A 23,784-nucleotide genomic window follows, 5' to 3' on the forward strand; every position below is an offset into this window, starting at 1 on the left:
CCCCCCCCCCAAACTTTTCACTGACCAGTCCTAGATCTCTAGATCTAGATCTATGTGTCAGTGGAAAGTTGGATGTGAAAACGCTGTCCATCACTCTCTTTGTTCGGCAAGAGGGGCACGCTCACCAATTTTCTAAGCTTGTCTTACTAACGCAGGCTCTGCAGGTTGTAGTGAAAATATCCCTTTGTCAAGCTTTAACTGTCTGCGTATTTCGCAGATCGGAGCGTACGTTTAGAGGGAGTGACCATGCGTTTGTACGTCTTAATTATATAGTAAAAAACTCGTCAGATGACGAAAGCGGGCGTTTGAGCAGAGCGTGCTTTTGTATGGCGTGCGTTTAGGCGGAGACTACTGTATTCACACAAACTCACCAATTTCCTGCTCAGCCTCAATAATTTCAGGAATATATTTGTCCACCAGTCCATCTGCAATGGTCAGTGCGCCATCGAAAGTGCGGGTTGCCAGGCGCCCTGGGGGCGAGGCCAGGGTCATATTCACAGCCCCTGTCACGGTGCCCACACCAAGGTCACGAGCTCCCACAACAAGTCGGGTGCCTTGAGACGTGATGTAGTTTACCTATATACAAACAGAGAAAAACTACTGTAAAGAGAACATTTGCAGTGCCCTCTAAATCAAAATGATAAAGAATTCACTAAGCATGAGTTAATGATCTTATGAGAATGGCTAACAAAAATCAGTAGTACACATATATTGCTTTGAGAATTCATAAAAATAAGTATGAAATTATGTACACAAACAAGTACTTTTTTCCAATTGAAGAAAAGTATAACAGAAAAAAAACTAGCATAATATGGTGTTTCATGACATCAATTTAACAAAAAGTTGAGTTTTCATACAAACAGCGACATACTTTTCTCTTGCTGTCATCCACCACACCTTGAACACAGCTCACTACTGGCTTCACACAACCAAGCACTGGTTGTACATATTCCAGACAAGCATCTTTCACCTGTGAATATTTTTTAAGTGCAGTGTGTGGCAAGCAATAGCATTGTCTTGAGAAAAACAATAATTTTCTTAACATCTGAGAAGGAAGGAAACATTTCACAAGGATGCAGATAAGGACAATAAAAACAAAGAAAAATAGTAGACAGAATAAAATCTCAAGTCTCTACCAACCGGCCATCAGTGAAACGTAAAATACAAACAAAAAAATACTAGCTAAAGCTAACATCTGACATTCAATTCAGGCTCAACTTTCTTTATTGAAACTTTGAAGCCCAATTTAGCCATGCACAAAGGACACCCTTTCAGACCACTATTAAAAGGAGAAGAGCAAGCAGCAATGAGCAGGGGCGAAGGCTGACTTGTTTGACAGGGTAATCAAAGTGAAATGGGACCAGATAGGGCCTGTAGATATCACACAAGAATCTTACTCGAGGCGGCGACTCTGAGTTGTGAATGAAAACAAATCCGGAATTCATATTGTATGTTCAACCGCCAAAATAATCGGGAAAGTATCTTATTAAATATCAGTTCCCACTAAAATTAAACTTAACTTTAGATGTGAATACATAAACATAAAGCAAAGAAGCAGAGATTTCAGTACTAGATCTATATGTTATAGATCTACCAGTGAGTCTAACTCTTTGGTAGAACATGACAATTATTATTTTTTAAATTTCACATTTGGCTGTTTTTGTTAGCCTTTCGCGGCCAGGAGCTGGTGTCATAATCGAGGTCACGATCTGATTATAGGACGGTAAAAAGTCGAGGAAAAAAAACAAGCACAGGCAGCAGTCAAGAGATTATTAAGAGTTAGTTCCCCTCACATTTGTGAGGTAGACTCGACCAGTGTTAGTTAGCTTACTTAATCAGGGCTGGTGATTGATTTTAACTGTGGCCCCAAAGGGGTGAACAGGGTATATGTGGCAATGAAACAGCTTTGACTGCCATGCACATGTTCCCTTCAACTCTATTCCAGCCTCACTTTATTTGTTGATTACGAACGTCTTTTGACATTTAATTTATGAGGTTTACGTTTAAGGATGAATTTGACAGCGACAATGTTTCAAAATTAGAAAGGGAAGCAGTGATTATTTGATTATATAGACGCTTCGCCCCTGGCAATGAGTATTTGAGAGGAGCTAATAAGACTACAGAAGTTGGACAAACCATTCCTAGATTAAAAGTTCACCAAAACATAGTCAATTCTAAGCATTAAAAAAACAAATTAGGAAAAAAAACAACCGAAACCAGTGTAAAATAAAGAGTATCATGATATTAAATCTAACTTAGATTAGTAAAACAGAGTATACATGATACAACAGTCAAATCTGCTCTAAAGGCCACTTGTCCAAGACAATTACTTGCACAAACGACCACTTCCAGGGACGGTTCGTCCATAGAGCACGGTCGAGCAGTACCGCCCAAACTTTTTTAATATTCTATTTTGCAAAGCACTTACAAACAGAAAATAAAAGAAGCCCGCAACAAGTATTACCCAAATATTTATCAATACAAGGTCCTCGCTGGCGCCTTAACAACCATTACTGTGCCTTTAGCACTGTAAAACATCTACTATAACTATGCCATGCCAAAGTCTAAGCGCTTTAACTAAACATGTCGTTTAGCAGTGGTAGTCTGACCTATAAATAGCTCGTTGGGTTAACCCAAGCCATGACAACACTTGAGGCGAGTTTGGCGGTGTACGTTAACTAATATTAATAAGATGGCACATCTTAAATGTGCTCTTGTCGAAACAAAGCCCACAGTAAGCAGTGCCAAAATAAACACAATCTCAGACTGTTCACTATATGCCCATAAAATGTGAGCCCCAGGGCAATCCAGCGGAGTGCTCAAATGAATTGTGATTACTTCATTGTCTTGCCACTATTTTTAAATTTAGGTCTTGCACCGACTCTGTGACCATGAACTTGTCAAACATAAATGAGGTGAGCGCAGAGTTAATTCAACATCTGTTGAGTTGTGCGGTTGAATGGTGTTTTAGTGGAGTGGTGAAAGTGTTATTACAATGCAAGATGAACGGAATTGATTTTTAGGTAACAACAACAAAAATATGTAGCTTTAGGAATCAAAGCGACAAAGAAAAAGAATAAAAGTAAAAGCATTATAATATCCTCACCAACCCAAAGATATTAAAATTATACACCATCCCATTTACTATGCCCTTGACTATCTTCAATCTGCGATAGCTTAATTGTGCACGCCCACTTTTGAGACCCACGAGCCGCCCCTGACCACTTCCCATTTCCCCCCTGGCATTTTTAAAATAAATTTATAGTGAACTATCCAAGATGTCCACCTGTCTAAGACAACCACTTTTCTCCTTGACAATGGGTGGCCATCTTGGACAATTTCGATTGTATGTGTCTTACCTCTTCAGATGGAAGCATTATGCTAGGATATTTATTTTCAAGCTCATCCAGTTTGGTACAAGCAAATGAGTTGAGAGTTTCAACTGGAATAGAAAAAAATAAGAGAATATTAATTAAAATTAACCGTGAATGACTACAATAGTAACAACAATGATTCTGAAAATCAAGTAGCTATAATGAGCATCTTAATCAGACTGGAATCAGTAGTCTGGTGGTTAAGCTACTAGATTCATAATCGTAAGATTGGCACTGGTTTAGGAAATTCAAAGTTCCGATCTGTCCAATGTTCAGTTCTTGGGAAAGGCACTTTACAGGACTTTTTTTCACTTGGCTAGGTCCCATCACTTCTATTGGAGATGGGGCATTAAATTTGGAGGTCCTGCAACTTAATAGCCTTACAGCATTGCAAGGGGCATTAAACTTATAAATATACAATTTCAAATTTAAATTGAAGAATCAGACTATTTCACAGAGAAGAGTTATAACAAATTTCACCCAAACACATAACTGTAAAGAATTACAATTACAAAGTAATAGTAAAATTGAAAAAGATTTTACAACAGTTTTCTGAAATACAAAATACTTTCTCCTGGTTGAACTACTCTCCTCAGATACTCTCCTTGAAAATATTGAAAGTAAAAAGTGTAAGTATTAAAAACAAATATTAAACTGCGAGTCAGATGCATTCTTTCCAATCATTTTACCATTATGGAATACTATACTTCTGAGTGTAAATTTGGCTGATCTTTTGGAGCTTAAAGGAAGCCAAGAGTTAAATAATACATCTCTCTGTGAAACAACTTACTCTGGGGCTGACAACGAGTCACCACTGGAGCAGACATCTTTGCAGCCGTCTTCACACTGGACTCTGCAGTCTCCAGCGTGAACTTGGTGACACGATTCATGTCTTTGATGCGAGCATAGCATCCCCATGCTGTAGTCCAACTATCATTGAGGACTGGAATTTCTCCCAAACGATTAACGAAAGTTTCCTCCATAGGCATTCTGGCACAGTATGTTTTTTCTGGAAATAGAACATAAGTACTCCCATATTTCATGTTAACTTAATCAATAACTGTACTCAAAACCTATACAGGCAGAAAAACCATGGCAGGCTTTTCTGAGATTTAGAAATATTGTATTTCTAACCTTGCTAAAGTGCAATTTAGGAGACATTTTGATGTCGTTTTTTTTTCATTTTATAAATTGATAATTTCACACGTTTCACCTTTCAATACAATAATAGAGATGGACCCCTGATCCATTGGAAAGGCATTTATTCTTTGGCTGTGGTATTTGCCTCTGTCAAAAAGTGCAATTAAACTGCTCATAATAATATTACAAAAAAAGACTGCCTCGCAGTTACCCATGTCAACTCTTTTCCTTATTTTATACTTTATCATGACATGTCTAGCCAAGCTTCGCCCCCTTTCATGTGTTTTGGCCTGCTTTAAAATGCTGTCACAAAAAGTAAAAGATAATATACTGAACACCCAAAGAAACGCAAGTCATTAGGTTGGTCGCTTTTCACCCTAAAATATATTGAAAGATATTTTTCAGATAAAAATTAGTACACGCCCCTAAGGTGTTTAGGTCTCCTGAGTGTAGTCTGTGTGTGCTGAGTAAAAAGTACTCACCTTAAGCTCACGAAAGTCGGTCAATAAAAAGTTTGTGCTTTTAGCCCCGTGTGATTGAAAACAGAGGTAAGTGAATTTTTTTTGTGAGTAGTGTTCATGGCATATCAGGGTATAAAAAGACACACCGCTATGCTTTGGCCAATGAAGCAGTTGACCGCCAAGACGATGCCACGACTGAGCGCTGCAGATCGAGAGAGAGCCATTGGACGTTTACAAGCTGGGGACAGCCGTACTGACGTCGCTATCGCATTTCATGTATCCCTTTCAACAGTTTGTAGGCTGTGGACACATTTTCAAACAACTGGCAGCACCCAAGACTTGGCCTGAAGCGGAAGACTATGGGTCACATCTGCACGCCAAGATCAACCGATTATACCAAAACAGCAAGGGGGACAATTGGAAGCCATGGACGAACGATATCCGGCCAGACCATGCATCGGCGACTTCAGACCCGAGGACTCTGGTGCCGTCGGCCCAGCCCTCACTATCCGCCACAGACAACAGAGGTTAGCCTGGGCCCAGCATCGGCTTCATTGGACATGGAGGCAATAGAGAAACATTCTCTTCTGTGACAAGAGTCGATTCTGCATCAGCAACGCGAATGGAAGAGTCAGAATCTGGAGGAGGAACGGTGAACTCTACACAGACCTCAACATGATGGAAGTCAACGCCTAGGGTGGCCTTAGTGTCATCACTTGGGATGCCATTGGACTGAATCACCTGGTCGGCCCTGTCGTCTTCCGAAACCTCGGACGCGGGCGTGGAAATGGAATTAATGCCCAATGTTACATCAACATGGTGCTTAGGCCAGCTGTCCTCCCCTACGTCCAGCAATACCACCACTTGGTGTTCCAGCACGACAACGCGCGCCCGCACACTGTACAGGCAACTGTGGCATTCCTGCAGCAGAACAACATTAGAGTGTTCCAATGACCAGCACTCCGCCCTGACCTTGACCAAATGCAATACTTATGGGACCATCGCCAGCGACAACTAAACAACATTCACTGTGGCACATAAGTTTGCAGAACATTCAACAGGCGTGGGGCAACATCTAGCTGGCTACCGTCAACAGACTGATGAACTCTATGCCCAGAAGGTGTCGAGCTGTTGTTGATGCCCAAGGAGGGCAAACAAGATACAGTCCAACCTGCCTTACGGAAACCTGTATAAAAACGGAAACCTGTCTTAACGGAATCTCCACGCTCCCCCCTTGATATCCCTCTTTAATTACCTGTATAAAATGGAAACCTGTCCAACGCGGAAACGGAAAGAAAAATCCGCTCCCTTCCAAGGGTATCACCTGTCAGAAGACAGAAAATACTTTGCCCTGATTTGAAACAAAACTTGGTTCCGCCGGCTCTAAACTTAACGCCATGGCCATGCCGTTGGGCGAGGAAAGGGAGTGGGGGTGCAATTTGGGGATAAATGTTACCCCATCATGTGAGCCCTGAGCCATGCAGATGATCAGGGTGGTGTGGGTGTGAAATCTCACGACTGCCCGTGAGAGTGCTTGAGTAGCCAGCCACTACGGAAACTTTCCTGGGTAGCCAGAAGCCAGAGAGGTGTGAAATTAGATTGACCAATGCCTGCTGCCCGGATCGTACCGACAGCCCGGAAAAGAGTTTCTCGAATGGTTGCTACATGATGACAGTGAGGGGTGGCATTGGTTGACTGTGCTTGTAACACTGATGGGTAGAAGCAAAGGAGATGTTCAAACGTTTCTGTTTTTAATAGGTCAAACAGTGGTCCTATGAAAAGCAAGCACTGGTGGTAATTGGATTTAATAAAAAGTCATATTATCAGACAGGATAGCAAGTGCGAGAAGAGAGAAGTCAAGTTTTGACCACTGCTTGAGGATCAGACAAGCGATCTCTGACCCCACCAGCTGGCCCTTTGAACCCCCCCCCCTCTCCATCTCCCCCTAAATTCCCCTGTCTAAGACGAAAAATGTCTAAGACGGAATTTTCTTTCTGACTCCCTTGCGATTCCTTCTTACACAAGTTCAACTATATTGAACTGTGCCAAATGGACTATAATGCATGTTTTGTGCATCCCTGTTTTTAAGATTACTGTGTGACATAAATGAGTCGATAAAAAAATACCAACCGAAGATGTTCGTCCATGCTGACTGAAAATCACATTTTTCGAACATAAAAACATCTTAAAAAATCACACAACTGTTAAACAATTTCAATAAAAATAACCTTTTCTCCACCAGAAATACATGCATTTCTTTTGTTGCTTACTTGCGTTTCTTTCGGCGTTCGGTAAAGATCTAGATTTAATTATTCCTGATGGACAGTGCAGGAGTTTAGAAGCAATAACGGCAATGGCAATTCAATTGCCTTTAATAGGCCTGCCTACATGACATGCTAAAAAATAATTTAAGAAAGTGGCTATTCTCACCCGCCCGGAAGTTCTCGCAAGATCAACTCCTCCCCTCTTCTCTCTCTCTCTGTCTCTTTCTGAATACTGTCTATCGATGTGGACGATCAAATTGACCAAAACAAAGTTAAAAAATGATGTTAAAACACAAAAGTAAATTAATTAGGTTGTCTACAAAGACGCTACGGCTATTTAACTTTTCGAATCGAGCCGAACTACGCGGGTCGTCATTTTGTTTTGCCCGGAAATTCTCGCGCTACTCCTCTCTCTCTTTCTCTCTCTCTCTCTCCACTGCCCACAGACAAAATTGTACGCTTTTAGTAGGCTACAGTTGTAATGGAACGTTTGTTCACGGCACAGAATTCTTCAATTTTTCTGTTATCACAGTGTAGAATTCTGTGGTTTAGGGTGAACGCAAAATTTGGTGAACGCGCACCGGGTGAGAATAGCCACAAGACTCGCCTGCACTATTCTCACTCCGGGTGAGAATAGAGGTGGCCATAATTTAAAGTCTGTAGTGTATTGTAAGTTGGGCAACAGAAAATGTAAAAAACGAACTCCCTTAAAATAATAAAACTAAAAAGAAACCATAGATCTAGATTCTAGATCTAGATTTTTAGATCTATCTAGATATCTAGGCCTAAAAGTAAAAATACAAATTGTACTGAAATAATATCAATTAGGAGACTCCAGTCCTGGTGTTGTCTCAAGGATCATATTTCGGGACCACTCGTGATCTATACACACATTAAAGCGCGAGAAAGTGGGGAGGGTGGGGCGGGTGGTTGAGGTGGAGGGGGGGTGTTTCAGGGGGGTCTCCCTCGGGACAAATTTCTAATGAATTAATGAATGATTGAATGAATAGATCTACTGGTCGAGATTCTCCATTGAGAGAGATCATAAAAACTGGGGAAAATCTTGAATTCCTCTAACGTTGAAGTTGAGAGAGCAGGCAAAATCAGTCCGCTGGTTCGCACGTATTCTTCAATCTTAGCCATAGTTCCACCTTTTTTTAGGCCTTATGAATAACATTAGATTCTAGACTGGAGATCTAATATTGACTTTTCGTAACCTAAAACCTACCTCGTAAACGAGAGATACCGCGGGCGTCTCCCAAAACGCAGAGATTCCAACAGTTAGAGAGATCCAAGCCAAGTGTAGATCTAGATTTCTATGTGCTTGTCACAAACGCGTCGAATCAAATACAAGCAATAGATAAAAGAACCCAATAAAACTCGGAAAGTGTACCGAAGAGAACAACAAGATGCTCTACAGCTAACTGCCAAATGAAAACTGATACTGTCACTCGCCCTAATTGTCACGCAATTCAGCGCCGACAAAAACACCGTAGGCCTATCCGTCAGCAAAGCCTTGTTGATGACGTAGGGTTCAAAGTCCAACCGTGATCATGACTCACAGCTGTGCGTTTGTTTTTTAAGGCCAAGTTTGTAGGCCCAACAGCCTAAAAAGCAGAACACCGCCTGTCTGGGCCCGCCCACCATGAGAACTTTTGTAATGAGGCTTCATCAAAGAGGGGAAATTATCTCTTTGAGCCTTGTCATTATAAATACCTCGCTTTTAATTTCCCTCCGAACTCCATTCTGGTTTGGATTGATCTATATAAATATCATAACCTGACGGGAGGGGGTGATACTGATACCCTTGATAAAGGCGGTAGATCAACAAGGAGGTTACAGTAATTCCTTGAGGCGATGTGACACCTGACGCAAGGTCGATGTGTTCTTACGCGCAATACAAAACAAAAATTATGCAACACCCTACGCTTCACCCAAGTCAGTGAACCATAAAATTATGAATTAAATCTGTCCAACGTGTCATAAAACAATCGAAATTGTCCAAGACAGCCACCCACCCATGGTCGAAAAAACGTGTTGATCTTAGATCTAGTCTTAGACACGTGGACGTCTGGTATGGTATAATACAGGGGGAAATATAAAGTAAACAAACCATAATTATGATTATGATTCTCATGATGTAGCCTACCAACCGAAGATGGTCGCTGGGGTTCAGGACTGCCGTAAAGCTCATTAATTGAAACTGAAACGTTTTATTTGTTATGGTTGTTTTTGTTTGTTTGTTGTTGTTGTTTATAGATCTAGATCTAGAAGGTCGAGGACCGTTACTGAAAAGTTCGGGGCTGTCTCTGTGTGTGTGTGTGTGTGTGTGTGTGTGTGTGTGTGTGTGTGTGTGTGTGTGAGAGAGAGAGAGAGAGAGAGAGTGTGTGTGTCGGTCTGTATGTGCGTGTGTCGTGCGTATGTATGTCAGTGTATGTGTGTGCGCGTGTGTGTGTGTGCATACGTGTGTGTGTGTGTGTGTGCTTTAATTCGTGCCTCAACATGTTTGTGTGAATTTGTGTCTGTTCGTCCGTCTCTCGATGTGTTTTCGTGTATCTGTCTCTGTTCGTCTGTTTATTATAAGATCGAGTATTAATCAGCTTTTATTGTCTGCTTGTGTATGTATATGTTCCACGCAATTTACCGATCTGCGCAATCTTAAGATTAATCGTGAGTTTGATACCTGGCTTGGTATCTTTCTTTTGGGCTCTTCAGTTTCATACATTAAATTTTTATTTTTTTTTATTTTGTTAAAAATATTTTTACACTTTTGAAAATATGAATGTTCCTTGAAGTGAGTAAAAGAATAAAGACGGTGGTGATTTTTTTAAAAATATGAAATAAATTAAACGTACTAGATCTATGTGAACTTTGGGTTTGATACCTGGCATTGTATCATTCTTGTGAGCTCTTCAAAAATATAAAATATTAACGCAATCTTCAGATAGAGATCAAGACGAGGCAGTCCACCGGTCACTACTCTCCAAAAGAGTTTGGGATAGCTTTCCAACAACGACCTGCTCTGACCGTTTGATTTTATACTGACACTGGAAAGAGTTACAAGCGACAGTTAGTAGGACGATACGACAGCAGCGAGCGTTCCTACTTCGGCCAAGGCGGCCCTGTAATGGTCAACGTTTGCCACCTTTCCAATGACCGTTACTCTTGAGCTGGGCAAACCATCACATTCGACATCCTGCTCACCATTGGAATTGGAATGGAGATCTTTTGCTTGAGTCACACTGACGGCCGCACGATAGTTTGGAGACGTCAAGAAGAAGACCAGCAGATTACTTCTTACATGAAATAGATGGGGCTGTGGCAGTGTTATTGTGTGGGGTAGAATATTTTTCATCCTCAGAACCCAGCTGTACAATTTCAACGCTACAGTAAATGTAAATGAGTACCTGAATTTTCTACGGGTGTACGTGTTTCCCTTCTCTCAAAACGCATAGACGAATGCATACATCCCAGCAAGACAGTACTCACCCCGTGTTGACATGCAGTGTCTATAGCAGCAAAATGTGAATGTTTCGCCATGGCTAGCCGACTCAGAAAACACGTAACTCATAGAGCACCCATGGGATCGCTTAGGCTGAAGAGTGAGCACCTGAAACGACACAAACACTGTAGGCCTACAACGAATGGGACAAGCACTGGTGCAAAGGTGGAACCTACTCGTACCAGAACTGTAAATACAAACACAAACTCGATCATCGCGCATAAAATACCAATTCTGCATCACTGCAAGGGGCGGCCATACCGGTTGCTGGCGTGAAACCAATGGGTATTAATTTGTGTTCAAACACCATCGTATATTCACCATAATGAACCATGACCAAGAAACAAAAGGTTATACACTTTTTTAAAAATACTTTGAAATCTTGTTTGTGTCAGGTTTCGTTTTTCTATGTTAATAATAATCACAATAGGTCTACATGTTCATGCTTTTTTTTTCAAATGGAAAGTTTCTAATTCAACTGTATACTTTACTTTTACTTGTACTTTTTCATCCTCTGTTGCCGTTAAGCGTCGAGGGGAGATGCAGTTTTCTATGGTAGGCCAGCTCTGCAGCTCTTTCAGTAGTGATTTTATGGGGTTTTTTTGGGTTTCTTCGACACCCTCGATCCACCTATTTTGCGTGGCCTTCCTCTTCCTTTATAGCCTGAGTTCTTGGTGTTGTAGGGTCTCAAGGCAGGCTGGTCAGGTGACATGCGTAACAGGTGGCCAAACCATTTTATCATCTGTCTTTCTACGTAACGCAGGCAGGACTCAGTGCCGATAACTGCTCTTACTTCTTCATTTCTCTGCCTGTCTCGTCTTGTGATGTTATTTGTATTCAACAGTATAGACCTATTATATTAGAGCAATATACGTATTATGTGTCCATTAAGGCGGTTCTACTGGTGTCTGTAGAGTAGCGGTGCGCTTCGCTGTCGCACGCAGGAGACCCGTGCTCTATTTCCGAGTGGGAAGAATTTTTATTGAGAATCTTGGTCATTCTTCAGGGATGTTGTGGCCTCTCAGCCTGGTTTGGCCCCGACAGGCTGGGTTGAAGCTCGCCTTCTAATTTATTCTAAATGGTATAAATTGTGTCAATGGGGGCGTGTAAAAACACCTGTTGAGTCTGTGAGTGTTTGAAAAGAAATGCCCCGGGAGGTGGTGAGCAAATTTTTTTTAAAGGATGTGAGAGTAAACAAACGAATGGGCAGCCACTATTCGGCGAACGAGCGACACTTCTATCGCAAGTTTATGTTGACGTCCATCGTTATCGACTATGTAAACAGAAGGGCCACTAATCTCACATAACATGGTTCGTAAGTGGTCAGTTCATTTGTGGGAGGGGCTAGGGGTGGGGGGGGGGGGGGGGGGGTCAACCACTATAGAAATGGTTTTCGATAGACACATCACTTGAAACTCTTGCATACGACAAATCAGCGGTCTCTTTTCCTACCAACACAAGCGTTGTCAACCAGCGCACGTGTCTACTCTGAGGTGTTTTGGGGTTGGGTCGGATGGGCAGCCTGCACACGTGTGGCTGTGTGTGCGTGTCGGGGGGGAGGGGGCACTAGCGGTCCGGGCGTTGAACGTCGCAGATACAAAGGCGTCACAGTCTTTTTTTCCTTCTCGGCAACTGATCACTATTACATTGATAAACTAGTCTTGACGTAGATCTATATAATGAATTGTCCACTGGTCTATGGAATCAAAAGTTGCTTTACGTTAGGCTCTAGGCTACACAGCAACGCAACTTTTTGGTAACACCATCGAAATGACTGTGGCGTGTGCATTTGGACGAATCGGGTCTTTTTCCCACTGCTCATAATAATATGCAGACTGCAGACATTTCATGCACTACTTGTGACGTCTCTTTTTTACATTACTTGCTTATAGTGCCTGTAATTATCTGCACAACCTCATGTTTGCTATAACGAACACTCGGATTCAACGAGATTTTAGGTCAGTCCCGGCGACCTCGTTGAATCCGAGTTCCACTGTACTTTTTTCTTTGAAATTGTTCCCGTACCTGTACTTCGAAACTGCTACCAGGTCAGATTTAGATGGCATAACGGATTAACCCACTTTGATGCAGATATCCCGTGTAGAAATGTTATTTTACGTGCCAAGGAGGTTTATAAATAAGTTATTCTAGGCCTAAGGTCCTTGGGCTAAGCTCATTTTGCATAATTCCTTTTTTTTTATACTGAGAGATAATTTAAGTTCACTGTCCGGCATTCACAGTCACAGCCGAAAAGAAGAAAGGGGTGACTGACAACTGACAACCTTATAAATAATATTGTAAAACCCTTATTTTGGTTATCATTGAAATATTTCTGTTTTTCTGAATTCATCCGTTTCATTGAAGCTAACTTTAGCTCATGCTTATCTATATTTCATTGCTGTAGTATGCTTGCCATCAATTTTGCATGTAATTAAAATGTACACCTAATAGGCTCTAGTTCTGTCATCATAAAAAAAGTAGCATACATCAACTTGGACTTAAATGCATATCAATGTGTAATAAACACAGACTTTTGAGCTCTTTTGTGAAGTAAACGCAATCTGGCATATCGCGAGCTAAAAAAAGAATCAAAACAGGAAGTTGGCACAGGCGCCACTTGCAAAGGATTCTAGTTTCTCGAAGAACACAAAATTGTCTCTTTTCATAATGCTTATTTTGGCAAAAATATCTCATTCGGCCCTTTCCCCCCTTTAGAAATATACAGAGCAACGAAATTGTCATCAAGTAAGTATTTCAAAGCCACACAAGAGGGGCCACTTAGCAGTTATAATAGATTAATGAAGAGTTGTTGTTGCCCCAGCCCAAGTAAGTTTCCTACTTTGACTGCTGTTTTTAGAGTTAGAGAGGCTACTTTACTGCTGACTGCTGACTTTTATTTATTTCCTACTTTTAGATCTTCTACTGACTGTCAAAAGAACCCACTGACTGACTCTGACTGTTGACTGAAACTGACACTCCTCTCCAATCAATTTATTGACAGCCAAATCTTCCAATTCCAAACAATGGATCATTGATTTTGATGAATCAGTGAATCAGTATCAGGCTTTTTAAATTAAAGAAAGTGGCTATTCTCACCCGCCCGGAAGTTCTCGCAAGATCTACTCCTCCCCTCTTCTCTCTCTCTCTGTCTCTTTCTGAATACTGTCTATCGGTGTGGACGATCAAATTGACCATAACAAAGTTAAAAAATGATGTTAAAACACAAAAGTAAATTAATTTGGTTGTCTACAAAGATGCTACGGCACGGCTATTTAACTTTTCGAATCGAGCCGAACTACGCGGGTCACCATTTTGTTTTGTTCTCTCTCTTTCTCTCTCTCACTCTCTCTCTCTCCACTGCCCACAGACAAAATTGTACGCTTTTAGTAGATCTAGGCTACAAGTACAGTTGTAATGGAACGTTTGTTCACAGCACAGAATTCTACAATTTTTCTGTTATAATCACAGTGTAGAATTCTGTGGTTTAGGGTGAACGCAAAATTTGTTGGCCTAGATCTGGGCTATAACGATGAACGTGCACCGGGTGAGAATAGCCAAAAGACTCGCCTGCACTATTCTCACCCCGGGTGAGAATAGAGGTGGCCCTTTTTAAAAGGAAGTGGCTCCGGGGTGAGAATAGAATACGATCGACCTCTCACCCCGGGTGAGACTTGCCACCGTAGGCCGTAGGCTATTCTCACCCGGTGTAAAACAAAACCTGTGTTTCCTAATTTCGGAATACTTTCTATCAATCAATGTGGATGATCAAATGGATAAAGGCAAAGAAAAGATTACGTTTTAGCACAAAAAAGTAAGCTAATTGTATCGACTACAAAGATGCTATGGCTATTTCACTTTTCGAATCGAGCCGAACTACGGGGGTCGCCATTTTGTTTTGCCCGGAAGTTCTCGCAAGATCTACTCCTCCCCTCTTCTCTCTCTGTCTCTTTTTGAATAGGCTACTGTCTATCGGTGTGGACGATCAAATTGACCAAATCAAAGTTAAAAAATGATGTTAAAACACAAAAGTAAAAGTAAATTAATTTGGTCGTATACAAAGATGCTACGGCTATTTAACTTTTCGAATCGAGCCGAACTACGCGGGTCGCCATTTTTGTCCGGAAGTTCTCGCGCTACTCCTCTCTCTCTCTCTTTCTCTCTCCACAGTAGTAATGGAACGTTTGTTCACGGCACAGAATTCTACAATTTTTCTGTTATCACAGTGTAGAATTCTGTGGTTTAGGGTGAACGCAAAATTGATTGGCCTAGATATAGGCTACGGACCGTATATAGGCTATAACGGTGAACGCCCATCGGGTGAGAATAGCCAAAAGACTCGCCTGCGCTATTCTCACCCCGGGTGAGAATAGAGGTGGCCTTTTAGCCTTTTAAAAAGTTAGATCTAGATTAGATATCTAGACCTAGGGTATAGATCTAGATCTAGATCTAATATATAGATCTAGATCTAGATATCTAGATCGAGTAGTGATTAATTAGTGGTTTTACTTTTTTAGTCTAGGATCTAGATCTAGATATCTAGACTAGATCTAGAATCTAGATCTAGGTCACCTCTAAAGCAGGCGAGCCTTTTGGCTATTCTTACCCAGTGTGCCATCATCATGATAGTGAATAGGCCAACCAGTGTAGCGTTCACAGTAAACAAAAGTTCCAGCGCTCTTGTGTTGAAAGCGTGCAATTTTGTCTAAGCAGTGAGAGAGAATGGGAGAAAGAGAGAGAGAGACACATGGTCATAGAGAGAGAGAGGAGTAGCATGAGAACTTCCGGGTGAAACAAAATGACGACCTGCGTAGTTCGGCTCGATTCGAAAAGTGAAATAACAGTAGTAGCATCTTTGTAGACGACCAAATTAATTAATTTACTATTTGTGTTTTTACATCAATTTTTATCTTTGTTTTTGTCAATTTGATCGTCCACACCGATAGACAGTATTCAGAAAGAAAGAAGAAAGAGAGAAGGAGTAGATCTTGCGAGAACTTCCGGGCAAAACAATATGGCGACCCGCATAGTTCGGCTCGATTCGAAAAGTGAAATAGCCGTAGAGCATCTTGGTAGACGACCAAATTAGCGTACTTTAATGTGCTATTATAAATAATGTAATTTTTTCTGTATTTTGTCTATTTGATCATCCACACGGATAGACAGTATTGCGAAGTTAGAAAAAACAAATCTTATTTCACACAAGGTGAGAATAGCTAACGCTGGCAAGTCCCACCCGGGGTGAGAGGTCGATCATATTTTTATTCCCACCCGGGGTGAGGATAGCCACTTCCTTAGTCTCGATCTAGTTGGAAGGAAGAGACATGCGGCTAAACATAGAACGACGCCCCTGTCTGATTGGAGGCTTATTTTAGTAATGTGATGTCATCTGTGAGATACCCACAGACTATTTTTAGAAGGCCTCGGAGATACCAAAGATCGTGTAGTAGAGATACTGAATGGAACGACATGTTGGGTCAGTGGCTTGATGTATTTTATCTGTATCAATGTGTTTCGCACAGTATAATTTCACACTTACGGCTAACAACAGCCCGTCAGCCATGCTCTACTGATTGGTTATAAGGTTTCTGGTGTAATGTTAATATAATAACATTTCGGAATTCCGGTAGAATCTAGTGATTCTTGAATTTGAAACACAGTTAACGCAAAGACAATAAAACGTGCGAAAATTGCCGTAAAAACGCTGGAAGATTACCCCCTCCCCCAGGAGCGATAAACGATGCGCAGAAGAGAAGCAGCAGCATCATCGGAGCACCACATCATATCACATTACTGGTATTCCTGTAAAAATATCGCACTCAGTGTCGTGCCATCAAAGATTTTTTACACACGATCTTTGGTGCCATGCAGTCGGCTATATAAATTTAGATGTAGTCACGTGATTGGAGGTGTATCCCTGTTTGACATCACACAAGATGGCCGCGTCGTTTTACGTATAGTCGCATGTAAGGAAGTGAGAGTTCTCTTCAAGTAGTAAGAGAGGAAGAAATATAGGCTGCACATACTAGGAGTCAGCGAAATACACTGGATACAGTCTGGACAGAAGCAGCTCAGCTCGGGGGAACAAGTATTGTATTCTGGGAGGCTCAGGAAGTCAGTCAGCTGCATAACAAAGAAAGTTTTGGATTGGAACCCACAGGGTAAGAGATCAAGGGGAAGACCGCGTGAAACCTGGAGAAGAATCACAGAAATCGATGTACAGAAAAGTCAGACACTTGTTTAAGAAAACCTGGATCCTCTTTATGCACGCCTGGGACGCATTCCACATCTCACATCCATACAACAAGACTGACTTTACATTTGAGTTGAAAATTCTAAGCTTTGTTCGGATATCCCTGGTCCTCCAAATCCTTTTCAAATATATAAAAGCTGTCTGTGCCTTTCCAATGCGGGACTTTATTTCAGCCCCTCTTCCTCCCTCTCTGTCAATTGTACTCCCAAGATAGCAGAAGGATTCTAAGTCTTCTAGTGCATTTCCTTGTACAGTGACCTGCTCCTTTCGTAGTGCATATATTCTTAGCACTTTCGACTTTCCGGAGTGAATCCTCAATCCAACAGACTCTGATAAGCTGTTTAAATTGTTGTCTTTGCTTGCTTCTGTTCCTGAGTGTGTGACAGAAGCGCCAAGTCATCTGCAAAGTCCAGATCGTCCAACTATGTCCATGGGGTCCACTGTATATCGTTTCTGTGTCCTCTGATGGTTTCCTGCATCAGCCAGTCAATTGCCAAGATAAAGAGGAAATGTGATAGTAAACATCCCTGTCTCACACCGGTCTTGATGTCAAAGCTGTCTGTGACCTGACCGTCATGTATAACCCTGCAACTTGTCCCTTCGTACATGCTCCCGATGAGGTTAACCAACTTGGTTTATGAATTGATTTACCAATAAGTATAAGCTTGGTGATGCCTGTAATAGTCGAAAACATTGCATTCCCAAAAGCAGTTTATTCATGGAGGTTTTAAGTACCATATTCAATGGAACTGGAAGATTGCAACACCCCTTCACCAGCTCTCTGTCACCGGCGCTTGTATGACCTTATTGTGTTGCAAGTGCTGTAAAACTCTTACTAAAACTAAAAACTCCTATTCTGGATTTTCTATTGGCATTATTCACTATAGATTTATGACTAGATCTAGATCATCTATCAAAATGCTTCCATCTTAACCATCTTGTGTATAAGTATACTTACGACCTTAGAGCATGCATCAAAATAACATTGAGTGTGTATCTAGCTTATGATTATTATTGTTTATATTGCTGCTCATTTATATTATGCATGTGATTGTAAGCCTACTTGTGTGTGCATGTGTGTACGTGTGTTTTTTTGTGTGTGTGTGTGTGTGTGTGTGTGTGTGCGCGTGTGTATGTGTGTGTACTCGTGGTGGAACACCAAACCAATGTGCCAGGATCTGGACAATAAAGATGTATCTTATCTTATCTTATCTTATCTTATCTAATCTATACTATAGACTTACTAGTACTATACTATCTCTGTTGTGTCCTGTTTATTATTCACTCCCTGGCTTGTCTGGTGTGGTGCTTGTCAGATTGGCCCCTAGCTGACTGCTAACACACTTTAAAAAAATAAAAATAATGAAAGTAGAAATAATTTTTACACGCCAGGCCTTGTCTATAAGATACATCTAGTGCCTGCTCCCGTGTGCACACAGGCGCTTTACATAAATGTATCCAAGTAGACCTATATATATTCATATATGAATCATATGAACTTCACTGGAAAAAAAAGAAGACTTGAAAGATACGGTAAAAGAAATTATCGTGCTTGCGCGCTCACGCACACTCACACACACTCACACACACTCACACACACACACACACACACACACACACATACACACACACTAACACACATGCCTCTTTCATCATACTCACACATCGTGAATATGAGTGAGCACAGTGTAATAATGCGATCTGTAGCCTGAGGTTAACAGATAGTCATTTACATATGATCCGTTCTACATGAATTTTTCCTTTTTATTGATAGAAGAGGCCTATATGTAGCCAAATTATGTCCCCCCCCCCCCCCCCCCCCCGTGTTTCCCCATAATCTGAAAATTTGTAATTAGGTTTGAGATTTTCTAGAACACCAATTACTAGTCAATAATATCAGTGGCCAGCTGTTTAAAATGTACTGAGCCAAAATTCCAATACTAGAAAAGGTAGGAGACCTTGGTTTGATGATCTTCTTTCACTGAAGTAGAAGTATGTTTTTCTTTTCCATTTTCACTTGCAGCATCTTCGATGCTGTTTACTCTACAACAGGCTGTTTTTATTCCAAGACTCCACTGTAACATTCTCATTTTTATCTATTCTAGTCAGTCTTAGTATAAGTATTAACTGATTCCTTCCAAGATTTTTTCAGGCTCTGGACAGAATTATTTTTCCTTTTTGTTTTAGACCTGGGGTGCATCTATTTAATGCATTACTGTGAAGCTCTTAGTTACTCTAATAGGTATTGTCATATACCAAAGTGATGGGATTCAATAGAGGAATCTGTTTATATCAATAACAATGACCTATGATCTGTTTGTATTGTATTTTCCGTCAGACAAAAACGAATGAGGAAAAAAAATTGCGCAACACATCTTCGAAAATTTCGACTTACCGCATATTCTCAGCTCTACAAGTCCTTATAATCCATAGGAAATAACTCAAAATTGTAGCGATATCACCCCAGCACTCATCAAGAATTTCACAAATTTAGTTGAATATCTTTCTTTGAAGGGCCTTTTTCTTATACCAGGCTCCGTGTTATTTACCCTTAGATCTAGCCTACATAGCGACAACAAAACAACGATTTTTGCAAGAATTTCACAGAGTTTCGATCGATATTGGCGCTCAGAGATTGAGGTCAAGTTTGTTTATAAGTTCTTCTTCCTTTCGACAACTTAAAAAGTAGGAACTATGTTAAAAAGTGCACATTTTTTTCGGATTTCATTGAGCCGCTGACAGCGGTCGAATGGATGCAGCGGAAAAACTCAGAGCCGCTGACAGCGGTCGAATGGATGCAGCAGAGAAACTCAGAGCCGCTGTCAGCGGCCGAATGGACGGAATCAGGAATGCCTTCGAAATGGAACGTGGTTGCCTGTAGTGTCAGGCAAGAAATATCTATATGTTAGATAAAACACCCCTATGTGTATGTAAAAATTTAATAAATTAAACTGCACTGTATGTAATATTGTATGATGAAGTGCTTGCATTCAGTCATCCCCTGAGCTCAGGCGGGATGCTGAAGAAGAAAAAAATTTCAATACCTGATGTATCATGAGTTGGGTACTAGTACTAGTCAACGAAGATTTTTGTTTTGTTTTAAAAATTTTACGTTTTGCTCATGTATAAACTTTTATTTTGCTCCAGAACTCAACAGTATGGCTGAAGAATTTGAAGTGATATTTGTGAAACCTTCTGATGATGAGGAGAACAGCTCTACTTTATCAGAAGCTTTTGAGGTATTTTTCATACTTACACCTTGTTTTGTATTTTGTGTTTAAGTTGTGTTTAATGTTTTCATAATTATTTCAGTTGTCTTTTTTGTTCCGTGTGATGTCAGTGTTCTCTTTAAATAAGGACGTTTTCATTTCCTTTGCTCGTGATACCCTACAAGACACATAAAATGTGTAATTTCACTATTTGGTTTCCATCAGGACATTTGTTTTAAGGGTAGTCTCTTCCATTAAGGAATTACATAATGACATAGTCTCTACACCAAGGTAAATTCATTTCCCAAGCAAAATTATGACTGACCTTGTCAGGGGAACAAAGAGAATATAAATGCGCTGTCATTGCTTTTTTGATATGTAGGCTTAAATTTTGTTGTATGTCTTATCTCTGCTTAATTTTTGAGGGTCAACAGCTTCTTCTTTGTATGCCTAATGCTCTTAGGTCAACTGAAGAAAGAGTGTTTTTTTTTTAAGGAAAAAAAAAGGAATAGAGATGAACTGTTCACTGAAGATGTTGCAATAATTCCCATCTTTGCGCTCTGTTAGCAGTACAGGTGATCTCTTACATCTGACAGGAAAGTACACCTATTTTTTTCTTGTGAATATTATCTGGCAAAAAATGAATTAGGGGAAGTGTCAAATCCATCTCATGGAAAGTTTGGATGTCAAAATCTTGTAACTTGTTGCATTGTTTCTCAAATGCGTTTTATTTAATATTCTTTTTCTTCTTGTATTAAAGATTGGCGCATCTGTAGAGAGGAACAAAGACAGTATATTATTTTATAAAACAAAGTGGTATTGCTATTGTGGATAAAAAAAAATGTTCTTTCTCAATTTGAAGGGGCTCAAAGAAAGCACACACAATTTCAAACCTTACTGGACCACTCAAGAAGAGTGCTTGAAAGTAGATGGTAAAGGGAAGCAGATCTACATATGTGATCCATTTTCTGGGCCAGCGTTTGAATGTTTGAAGCGCCATGGATACAGGTTGGTCTGTTATGTTTTTTAATTTACAGTTCTCATTTCTAAATAAAAATATCGTCTAGAAATATTGAAATGAGTATTCTGTGTGCCTACTTTAGCAGGATTGTAACCAAACGAAAATTTAAGAGTAGAATGCTGAATGAGAATATTTTACAAGTTGTGTCTGATATATTGAATGGTTCAAGTGAATTTTCTAAAGATCTGAATGCTGTCTTGATTTGATGTCTGGAGTACCTCTTCTAGGTCTCTTCCTTTAAAACAAATACTTTGTGAACTGCATCACTACTGTATAGACTGCTATCTCTCGTTTTGAATATGTGTGCTGATTTAGACTTTTATCACAGAGACTGTTCTCCTTTGTTTCAGAATTTATGGACCTCGCTGCATTTTGTCCTGCCTGGCTCATGGCGTAGTAAGCATCAAATTTTGGGTTAGGCATGAAGAAGCTGTACAAGATATTTTGTATTTCTTTTACCTGTTTTCAGTAATATGTACCAGTGGTTGGAGGGTGCCCCCTGGAGGTCTTACTTGTGTTCTTTTCCTATTGTTTGTGTCTGCTATATTGCTTTTGTCCCCACAGTAAACGACGTGTCAGTGTGCTTCTCTGAACTGAAACAAACATCAGTAACATGCTGGATGTCGATAAACTGAAAATAGTAGAAAGACAACTTAATTGTTGACAGTTGTAAAAACCAAGTGCTTATTAGCAAACTAAAAAATTAAATATTGAGATAAAAGATTTCTGTAGATCACTTATTTCCTTTCTCTCTAAATGTTTTTAATTATGATTTTTACTATAATTGAAATTTTTATTATTAATTTGAAATTTGAGGTTTGCATCCTTTGTAAGGAATAAAGGAAACTGCTTGTCACATGTAAGTTGTAGCATGTTATTTGCATTTGCTTGACTGGAATTGTCTTTTCAGGAGCTTCCAAGAAGCAAAATGGGGCCTGTGTACAATTTGGCAATGAAGGGAGTCAAGATCTGTTGTACTTCCATTGACAAAGCTGCTCGGGTAACTTTTAAGTTTATGTGGTTTTTTTCTGTAAACGCAGAACACATTGACACTGAATGGTGAGATTAACTAAACCTGTAGTCTTGAGAAATCACTTAAACTTATTCGGATTTTTAAAAATTCTCTGAGGCCCTGGGGCAAGTAGTTCTAAATTTCAGGGCCAAAAAATGAGAAATTTCTCTCACCAAAAGATCTTAATTTCATTCAAGGGGCTCTGAACTTTTTGGTGTCTGTGGATGGCCATAACTGACGGGATGAAAAATACTGTGTTAAAAAAGCTCAGACAGATATGATGGAGCTTGACAAAAAAGGAAGAGAAGGTTGTATAAAAAAGAAGAGGTGATTTATCACATAGTGCTGTTTTGATATTTTAAGCTGTTCAGAAGGATAGGCCTACTTATATACAGTAGTCTCCGCCTAAGATCCCGGTGCTCGGGAGAAAGGAAATGCGGGATCTTAGGCGAACCGGGATCTTAACCGACGAACTCAGGGAAGAATCTATGGTGACCCATGCTAAGGCTCACAATAGGTAAAAATGGTCTCCCTCCACTCTAAAATGAACTGACGTGACCGCTTGGTGGGTTTATGACGTATGGCGAGCAAAGAGTGGTTAACCTTGATGACCTATCACGGTGCATAGTGGGATGAGGCGTGCCATTTTCACTTTTTATCTTATCATGAGTCTCAAGATCTACGCGTATCCAGTTGCCCGTCCCCCTTGCCTGTCGAAAATGTATAGCCTTCCATCTCTGACCGAGTCCCCCCCCCCAACTACCTTTGTCGTTACACACCATTACGTTGTGAACACACCAATTAAAATTCAGTCTGTCTCGCAAATTTGGGAGTAGAGACAACTTCTGCAATGGTCAGGGAAGAGTTCACAGTTCGATGTGATCCCGCCTGGAGCGAACGTGTAGGCCCTGCCCACCCAGCGAGTGATGTAAGTTTAGGGGGAGAGCTCGGGTGTGAGTGCGATGTTCGGGGAAAACAAACATGTCGGTCAGTTCACACCCCGGTGTGATCCCGTCTGGGGCAAACATTGTATTGCTTCATCGAGTTTTACAACGTGTATGTGACCACATTCACGATAGTGGCTGATCTTTGACGCGACTGACAGTTTATTGATCTCAACTTTTCACTCTTGGTTGATTGGCTGTCCCGCCCGGGTTTTTGTTCCGCAAATTATGACCTGAAATGCGGGATCTTAGCCGAATGTAGACCTTCAGAGTGAATCAGAGCGGGATCTTAGGGGTGACTTTTACATAGTAAAAATTCTGTTTTCTTAAAACAGCGGGATCTTAAGCGAACCGGGATTGTAAGCGGTGGGATCTTAGGCGGAGACTACTGTATAAGAGAAATTTGTTTGAATTCTTTTTGACCAAATATATATTTCAGATTAGATGTTATTTCTGACTGTCGTGTCATCTCGTCCATTATTTGTTGCCTTTAACAGGAAGAAATCACGAAAAAAGTTCATTTGATGGCAGGAGACATAGATTGTAATTTGACCAAAGATGTGACTCATGTTGTTGCTGGAGAAGTTGGCAGTCACAAGTATATGGT

The 23,784-nt window shown here is 40.6% G+C and overlaps 2 protein-coding genes across 3 annotated transcripts in view; one reads left to right on the forward strand and one right to left on the reverse strand.

Annotated features, from left to right (window-relative positions):
• Nucleotides 1-8,776, reverse strand: part of LOC101853339 (perilipin-2) — a 20,327-nt gene extending 11,551 nt beyond the window's left edge. Inside the window, exons 1-5 of the mRNA XM_005104568.3 lie at nucleotides 8,468-8,776; nucleotides 4,165-4,383; nucleotides 3,360-3,442; nucleotides 872-970; nucleotides 372-576 (exon numbers count right to left, since the gene is read on the reverse strand). Of these exons, the coding sequence (XP_005104625.1) occupies nucleotides 372-576; nucleotides 872-970; nucleotides 3,360-3,442; nucleotides 4,165-4,363 (586 nt within the window). The 5' untranslated portion in view covers nucleotides 4,364-4,383; nucleotides 8,468-8,776. The remainder of the gene's footprint in view (nucleotides 1-371; nucleotides 577-871; nucleotides 971-3,359; nucleotides 3,443-4,164; nucleotides 4,384-8,467) is intronic.
• A 4,448-nt stretch (nucleotides 8,777-13,224) lies between these two features.
• The window catches only part of LOC101853715 (DNA topoisomerase 2-binding protein 1-A), a 60,514-nt gene continuing 49,954 nt past the window's right edge, over nucleotides 13,225-23,784 (forward strand). Inside the window, exons 1-6 of one of the 2 annotated variants that reach the window (XM_035971382.1) lie at nucleotides 13,225-13,486; nucleotides 20,139-20,230; nucleotides 21,063-21,208; nucleotides 21,572-21,617; nucleotides 22,132-22,221; nucleotides 23,675-23,782. In XM_035971382.1, the coding sequence (XP_035827275.1) occupies nucleotides 20,150-20,230; nucleotides 21,063-21,208; nucleotides 21,572-21,617; nucleotides 22,132-22,221; nucleotides 23,675-23,782 (471 nt within the window). In that variant the 5' untranslated portion in view covers nucleotides 13,225-13,486; nucleotides 20,139-20,149. The remainder of the gene's footprint in view (nucleotides 13,487-20,138; nucleotides 20,231-21,062; nucleotides 21,209-21,571; nucleotides 21,618-22,131; nucleotides 22,222-23,674; nucleotides 23,783-23,784) is intronic. The other variant, XM_005104569.3, reaches the window with a different exon arrangement.

The sequence above is a fragment of the Aplysia californica genome, unplaced genomic scaffold, assembly GCF_000002075.1.
Source record: "Aplysia californica isolate F4 #8 unplaced genomic scaffold, AplCal3.0 scaffold00425, whole genome shotgun sequence".
NCBI lineage: Eukaryota > Metazoa > Mollusca > Gastropoda > Aplysiida > Aplysiidae > Aplysia > Aplysia californica.